We start from the raw sequence: 8379 nt of genomic DNA, 5'->3' as shown, positions 1-8379 counted from the left end.
TTTTCACACTTAGACCAAGTGTCTCTAACAGGCGACTCTCTTTCGATCTTGTATCTTTTGTTGTTTTGCTGACCATTTTTTGCTTTCTCATCTTCGCAAAATTTTTTCGGTAGGGTCATGTTTAAGGGAGGGGGGGGGGCGAGTGGGGGGGGGGGGGGGGGAGGTTGGGGGGGGGGGGGGGGGGGGGGGAGAGAGGGGAAGGGCGATGAAGGGGGGTTTGGATATACGGGAAATACTAATTTTGTTTGCAAAAACGTATTTATGGTCCGACGGATTCCAAATCCAATTGGCAAAGTACATGGCGGATGCGGTTTGTTAAAGTTACGCGGTGAGGCAAGGCATAAAATAAAGCAGAGGAGCTTTTACCATCAGCGTCCCCACTCGGCAATGAAGAGCAGTAACAGTGCGATTGTTGGAAGTGTGACCGATGCCCTTTGTTTGCGCAATGGGTCGCTAATAGGGGGAAAGGCTAGTAATTGGGATACATAAAGGGAGTTAATAGGCAGATACCTGGTAGTTCGGGTAGAACACGAGGGCTTGGAAACAGGTCGTAAAAAAAAAGGTGGGGGGGTGGCAGAACAAATGAGTAAAACACGGTGACCACGACACGTAGGAAAAGGTAGCTTTAAACACAAAGCGAAGTGTGGTTTGCAAGGGAAGGAACAAGAGGAAATTTGGTTCACTTTCGTGCTCTCTCTAAGAATTTAAGAAGGCAAATTATTAATGGTAGACAGGAGAGAAGGGCTTGAGAATATGAATGAAGGATGTAGGTATAAAGTGAAGTGGTGTGGTGGTAGACGCTAGGAGGCTGGCGTGGTCAGGTAGTTGACGCCAAAATTAATGGTACCCTCAGTAACGCTTTTTGTGTGAGCCAGGGGTGGTTAGAGGTACGTGACAGGGAGTTTAGTTGGCTGTGGCAGCATAGAGTGAATGATATAAACATTTATCGGTGCTTATAATATATTCTTAATGATGACTGTGGACGCGGTGGTGAAAAAAATAGTGAACGATGAATAATTAGTATAACGAGTGGAGGAATGATGATAATAATACTCAAGATTGATAATATATAGTTTTTTTTTAATACACCGTGCCAGTCCTTAAAGACAGGACAGCCCAAATAAATAATATTGATGATACTATATCTTTTTTGAATACGTGCCGTTATTTTCAGGCTGTGGATTTAATACTGGACGCACGAAGCAAATAATTATACAAATTGAGATTAATTACTTGGTATAAAAATACGACAATAATAATCTCTTGTTGATATAACCCTTATTTAAAATCAATCAGGCATTAGGTCTTAATATAGATGCGGATGCGTGATGAAAAAATAATTATACCAATTAATAATCTCGTGTGAAAAAGGAAAAAAACGATTCGATGGATAATGAAGATACTAATTAGATATTCTTTCTTCTTCTTACAACTACATTCATCCAAGTATTTGTTTCTTTTTCTTAACATGTTTATCACCCACCTTCTTCCTTTTTTTCTCTCCTCTTTCTCCCCCGCTTTTGTTTTTTACGTTAAGCTATACAAATAATTCAGCAAATATGCCCAGGTAGCTGAGTATATAAGCACTTAGGTTTTGATGAATGACAATGTTCAAGAAGGGAGGAACCCCCCACCATATAAAACACGTGTAAAGGATCATAAAGAGACATATAGATAAATGTGATTAAAAACCGAAACAACAAAAACACCCTGTGATTGTTTTTTGTGTTTTTTCTTAATCGTTGCTAGAGATGACCACTCGGGGTCTGGTGAAAACTTTTTTTGTTTTTTTGTTTTTAAGCTCATCATGTTTTGACCTAGATTTGAGTCTGTTTGGAAACGGTGGGGGAAGGATTGCATAAATGCCACCTACGACTGTCACTAATAACTTTTTTTTCTCTCTCCCTACACTGTCACTATAACTTTTTTTCTCGTACTCCGTTTTTTTCTCCATCTGCTCACTTTCTGCCTGATTGTCTATGTCTGTCGTGCACCTCGTCTCTCTCCGCTCGTTGGTCATTCAGGTCACCTCCCTGCTCCAAGTCAGTTCCTCCTCAGTACCTCTCGTCTCATTCGATCTCTCTCTCTCTCTCTCTCTCGCTTCCTCTCACGATCGTCATCTCTCAAGTCTCCGTCGTCTCTCCGTCGCTAGCCGCTCTCTCTCGGTCTCCTCTCTCGTCAGTCCCATCTCTCGTCTCTCTCTCGTCTTTCAGCCTCTCTTTCCTCTCTCTTGATCTCTTCTTTTCCTCTCTCGTCACTCTCTCCTGGTCCGTCACAGTCCTCCCCTCTCGTCTCTCCTCAAGCTACACGTCATCGATCACCATTCGCCTGCTACATCTCTCGATCAATTGTCCTTCCGCATCTCCCTCTCTCGCGCCCTCCTTCCACCGGTCTCAGGCGAGCTCAAAGTCCCTCATCCTCGCCCGGTCGGACTCCTCTCGTCCTAACAGCTCTCGCCATTCCCTCTCTCCCCATGCTCTTCGTCCGCTCTCACCTCGTCTCTTCCGACTCGGTCACTCCTCAATCGCTTCTCCGGTCTATCTCATCGTCTCTCTCGCTCCTCGGTAGTCAAAATCATCATCTACTCTCGGCTCTTCTCGTCCGACTCTCATCTCGCTCTGCTCTCTCTAGTCCCTCTCCCTCTCTTTCCTCTTATCATCTCTCTCTCTCTCACCTTCTCAACATTACCTCTCTCTCTGTCTCTCTCTCGGGGACAAGCGTGCGGGTCTCCGCTCCTCTCGTCTCTCTCTCTCCTTCTCGGCGTCTCGGTCAAGTCTCCTCTCTCTCTCTCTGCTTTCTATAGTCTCTTTCACTATCTCCTCGCCATCTCCTCTGCTTCTCTCTTCTCTCGTCTACAGCTAGAGGACTCAGCTCTATGTTCTCTCTTCCTTCTTCGAATCATTACTCCATAATCTATCTTCTCCTCGTTCTCTCCTTCTCGCGAGAGTCGCTCTGCCTCTCTCTAATCTCTTCTTCTCTCTCATCTCTCGGCATCTTCTCTTCCCTTCTCTTTCTCTTTCTTCCCTTCTTCTTCTCCTCCCTGGACGCATCAACCCCCCCAACCCATCCAGAAGAACGAAAAACCCCCCCCCGACCCGCTCGCTCGTACCCCACCCCTAACGAAGCAAGTATGAGGCCAAGGGGCCATTGCCCTTCCAAAGGGCACTTGTTTCAGCGGTCTTAGTCCGCCCTCTATCCCCCCCTTCCCTCTCCCCTCCCCTCTTTCATTCCGCTCCTTCCTCTACCTTACCCCTCCCCCTTACTCCCTCTTTCTTCTCCTCGCCCTCTTTCCTTCTTCTCTCCCCTCTTTCTTCTCCCCTCTTTTTCTTTCTCCTTTCCCCTTCTCCCCTCTTTCTTCCCTTCGCCCTTCTCGCCTGCTTCCCATTCCTCACCTCTTTCTCCCCTTCCCATCCCTCCTCCTCCCCTCAGTTTCTTGTTCTCACTTCCCCTTCCCCCCTCCTCCCCTCTTTCTTTCCCCTTCCCCCTCCTCCCTCTCTTTCTTTGCTTTCTTCCCCTCCCCCCATCCTTCTCCCCTTCCCCCCCCCCTCCCTCTTCCTCCCTCCCCTCCTCCCCTTTCTCGTCTCCCTCTACCCTCGTTTCTTTCTTCCCCTTACTGCCTCCCCCCTACTCCCCCCTTCCCCCTCCCCCCCTTTTTTTATGCCCATGTAGTTAGCGGCGGTGCCAGAGGGGACCACCCGGCGTCGGGAGCCTTGCGTCCGGATTGCCCTCGAAAGGGATCTTTTTTTCATTTTCTTTCTTTTTCTCTTTCTTTTTCTTTTTCGGTCTTCGTCCTCTTTTTTCTTTTTCTTCTTTTTCTTTTTCCTTTTTCTTTTTCTTCTTCTCTTCCTCTTCCACCATTTTCTTCTTCTTCTTCTTCTTCTTCTTCTTCTTCTTCTCTTCTTCCTCTTCTTCTTCCTCCTCATCCTCCTCCTTTCCTTCCCTCCTCCCCCTCATTTTCACCATCCTCCTTTTCTCCTCCTCCTTCTCCTCTTCTCCTCTTCTCTTTCTCGTCTCCTCTTTTCTCTCCTCTTTTTCTTCCTCTTTCTCTACTCCATCTCTGACATTCTCCTCAATTTTTTCTTCCTTCCTTTTTCCTCTTCCTCTTCCGTTTCTCTTTTTTCTTTTTTCTCTCTTTTTCCTTCCTTTATTCCTTCCGACTTTGCCTTCTCCTCCTTCCCTTTTTCTTTCATCCTTGCCTTCCTTCCCTCCAGTCCCCTCCACCCTTGCCCTCCTTCCCCCCTCTTCCCTCTCTCCCTCCCCTATGCCCCTTCCTTCCCTCCTCTTGTCCCTTCACTCTCTTATTCGTATCTTGCCCTTTCCTTTCCCCCCCTCATTCCCTCCTCTTTCCTCCCTCCCTCTCTTATCTTATCTTCCCTTCCTTTCCCCTCATTCCCTCCTCTTTCCTCCCTCCCTCTCTCTCTTCCCTTCCCTTCCCTCCTTCCCCTCCAATCCGTTCCCTCCCTTTCCCCTCCTCCTCTCCCCGCCCCTCCCTCTCCTCCTCCTTCCCATCGCCTCCCTCCCTCCCTCCTTCCCGCACCCCCTTCCCTCCTCTCGCCCTCCCCTCCCCTTCCCCTCCACCTCCCGTCCTTACCTCCCTCCCTCCCTCCTCTCCCTTTGGGTTCTCCCTCCCTTGAGTCCCTTCCCCTCCTATCGCGATTCTCCTGAACCAAGGCGCATAAAAATGCCCTGGTGTGAATATATTGAAAGACAGATATCGCAGAAATTCTGACGCTATAGAATTTTAGGTTGTTTGCGTTATTAGTGCTGTTTTTGTTGTTATTATCACTATTACTCACTATTATTTGTTCTTATTATTATTATTATTATTATTATTATTATTATTATTATTACTGTTGTTTGTTGTTTTGTTGTGTGGTGTTTTTGTTTTCTTATCATTATTAAGTATATTATTATTATTATTATTATTATTATTATTATGCGATATGCTATTATTATTATTATTATTGTTTTTTTTTATAATAATAGATAATAATACTAATAATAATTATTAATTATTATTTATTATTATTATTAACTTATATTATTAGTTATTGTTGTTGTTGTTGTTGTTTATTGTTATTGCACTTTCTTACTATAGATTATCAGCATCATCATTATAGTAGATTATTAATCCATAATTATAATGATAATTATCCATTATTATTATTAGTATGAAGTTATTATTGATAAGTTAAATCTCAGTATTTACTATACTTATCATGTTCAGCCACGTACTTACATACCCACGATATTATCCACATACCTATATTCCACTATCCCATACCAAATACCTACATATACACATACCCACATATCCACACAGTCACCTACCTACATATATAATAATATCCTACGATATAAAACAGATCTACATATCTACACATACCTACATATCCACATAACCCACATATCCACATACCAAATATACACACATCTCACATATCCACGAACATTATATGAATGATCTACATCCGCACCCCCATAACCCACTAAACCCCTTATCCGACATAACCAGCATACCTACATAATAGCACATACCCACATACTCACACATTATGCACCATACCTGCATAACACCCATACCACCCCCAACCCCCAAATAACCTCCTTAAGCCACATACCAGCATACCTATCATATAACACATACCCACATATGCCACACATTACCTACATGCCCCCACTGGAGACCATAACAGAACGCCTTATCCACATACCAACATATAATACTACATTATACACATACCCACATATCCACACATAGCTACATACCTACATATCCCCATACCCACATAACCCCTTATCCACATATCCACATACACCCGAATTACCAACGAAGATCATTCCTAGTCACGGTCATAACTCACCCCGCCCCTCGCCTCTCCTCACTTATCTCTCCCTGCACGATATCTCTCGATCTCTCCCTCACTTTTCTCTCCCTCCTTGCTCTCCTCACTTATCTCTTTTTCTCTCCCTCACTTTTCTCTCCTTCACTTTTTCTCTCCCTCACTTTATCTGCATCCCACTCATTTTCTCTTCCCTCACTTATCTCTCCCTCACTTTCTCTCTCCTCACATTATCTCTCCCGTCATCCCTCACTTGTCTCTCCCTCACTTATCTCTCCCTCACTTTTCTCCCCCTCACTTGTCTCTCCCTCTGACTTCAGAACGGCAGTACTTGGCGCCCCGAAGTCTGCTTGGAGTGCCAGTGCCAAGGGTGGGTCAGCGTGTGCCAGCGCCAGCACTGCACCGACCCCGGATGCCCTCCCAACCACGCCCTTTACCACAACCCTAAGTTCTGTTGCCCTCAGTGCCTCCCGCCCGCCCTGCCCTGTCGCGCCGGTGGGGCGGATATGTCTGTGTGTGTGTGATGTTTGTGTGTATGTATGCGTGTGTGTGTGTGTGAGGGGGGTGATGTCTGTGTGTGTGTGATGTTTGTGTGTATGTATGCGTGTGTGTGTTTGTGTGTGTGTGTGTGTGTGTGTGTGTGTGTGTGTGTGTGTGTGTGTGTGTGTGTGTGTGTGTGTGTGTGTGTGTGTGTGTATGCGTGCGGTTGTATGTATGCATGTGCGCATGTGTGTGTGTTAGTGTGCGTACAGTCTTCAAATGTGCTTACCATCCCTCGTGCCCCCCAGGACGGCGAAGTGTGGTCCCTTGGCGGCTGCGAGCAGTGCCGCTGCGTGAACGGCACCGTGTCATGCGGCCGGGCACCCTGCGCCGTGACGACGTGCCCCTCGGGCCAGGTGGCACTGCAGGATCCCGAGCAGTGTTGCCCCGAGTGTGTTCCTGTAGGCAGTGAGTACATACGCAGGCCAGAGAAAAGTTGCCACAACGTTGCCACAAAGTTGCCACCGCTGATATCCCCAGTTTTATAACGTGCAGAGTGTGCAGCCTTTGCGGCAACGGGGTCGTGTCACCAGCACATTCGCAATAGTCATTAGCGTCTTTCTACGCGACGTCGCCTTCTCATTATCGCTCTGCTGAGCTCCCTCATCCCCCCCCACCCTCCCCAGGGCGGCCTTGCTTTGCTGTTGCAAAGGCTTCTTCGTTACACTGCTATCATCGCAGACTAGCAATGATAGACGAATGCAACGGTCAAGTAATGATAGACGATTGCAGAGGTCAATTAGGTTTTATATCATTACCTCTTGATAAGGATTACGCAGACTGCCTATCATACCCCCGAACTGCACAAAAATTACACCGCAATCGCGCTAGATAAAGTTAATCATAGAGTAAACTAGTCATACTTGAGTGTTTTTTGCATGTTTCGTATTTTTTTTTTCCGAGATAGCGATAATTCGTAGGAATAAAAAAGGTTGCGTTCTTCTTGTACGAATAATCACGATACAAGATCAGGAAAAAAATGAAGAAAACCTCAAATGGCGTTATTTATTCCTCAACTGACGACGCCTGAGTTAAGTCTTTGTGTACCTTACTCTCATCACTTGGCCTTATCGATGTCTCACCTCATTAGGACTGTCAAAACACTCATGCATCAACCCGTCTTCGCCACTATTGTTAGGGTACCACTCACCGTCTGAACAGATACCCTGTTACACTATTAGTCTTACTATTAAGCTATCATTCACCCTAATGCACTATCATTCACCCAGTTGCACTTATTGTTTACCTTCTCATGACAGTCTTTTTCCAACAGTGCCATGCCATGAAGGCTCTACCATGCATGACGATGGGGACTTCTGGTCACCAGTGTCGTGCTCCCAGTGCCAGTGCCGGAATGGACGCGCGCAGTGCTATGTGGCTCACTGTCCTCCCCTCACGTGCCCAGCTAACCACACACTCGAGGTGGCCCCAGGGTCTTGCTGCCCAACGTGTGAGGGAAACCCGTGTGTTCAGAAGGGAATGGTTTATGGGGTAAGTCCTTAAGAAAATAGATATTGATACCGTGTCTTTTTTTTCAATGTGCTGGATTTTGTATGATTTATAATAAGGTGCTGTCAAACATTGAAAAATGGAGGCTTATTCTTAATGCGAGAAACGAAATGATTAATGGGGTAAGTCATTAATTCACATCAGGAGTTTTGAAGAAGGGGAAAAAAATATGCTCCTATTTCATCCTAGTTTATGTTACGTATTTTTTTTCTAGTCAGGAGAGCAGTGGCGAGAGGGAGACTGCCGAGAGTGTGTTTGTGTGGCTGGACGGGTGCAGTGCCATGACATGCAGTGCCCTGACTTGCAGTGCCAAGCAGACGAGAAGCCTTACAAAGAGGAAGGTAGCTGTTGCCCAACGTGTGTCAAAAAGCAAGGTCAGTGCTAGTAGTTGCATGTGAAAAGATTTCTGACGTATTGGCAGGAAGACAAAAATTACATTGTATTTAATTACCACGCAATAAATGTATACAATTAGTTTGTTTTCATT

The 8379-nt window shown here is 45.8% G+C and overlaps 1 protein-coding gene across 1 annotated transcript in view; it reads left to right on the top strand.

Annotated features, from left to right (window-relative positions):
* The first annotated feature begins 6569 nt into the window (after positions 1–6569).
* Positions 6570–8379, top strand: part of LOC119584799 (extracellular matrix protein FRAS1-like) — a 2369-nt gene continuing 559 nt past the window's right edge. Inside the window, exons 1-3 of the mRNA XM_037933443.1 lie at positions 6570–6791; positions 7657–7874; positions 8107–8266. Of these exons, the coding sequence (XP_037789371.1) occupies position 6791; positions 7657–7874; positions 8107–8266 (379 nt within the window). The 5' untranslated portion in view covers positions 6570–6790. The remainder of the gene's footprint in view (positions 6792–7656; positions 7875–8106; positions 8267–8379) is intronic.

Source organism: Penaeus monodon, chromosome 18 (genome assembly GCF_015228065.2).
Source record: "Penaeus monodon isolate SGIC_2016 chromosome 18, NSTDA_Pmon_1, whole genome shotgun sequence".
NCBI classification, from domain to species: Eukaryota; Metazoa; Arthropoda; class Malacostraca; order Decapoda; family Penaeidae; genus Penaeus; species Penaeus monodon.
The sequence above is the reverse complement of the archived record's forward strand: the minus strand, read 5'-3'. Positions and strand labels throughout refer to the sequence as shown.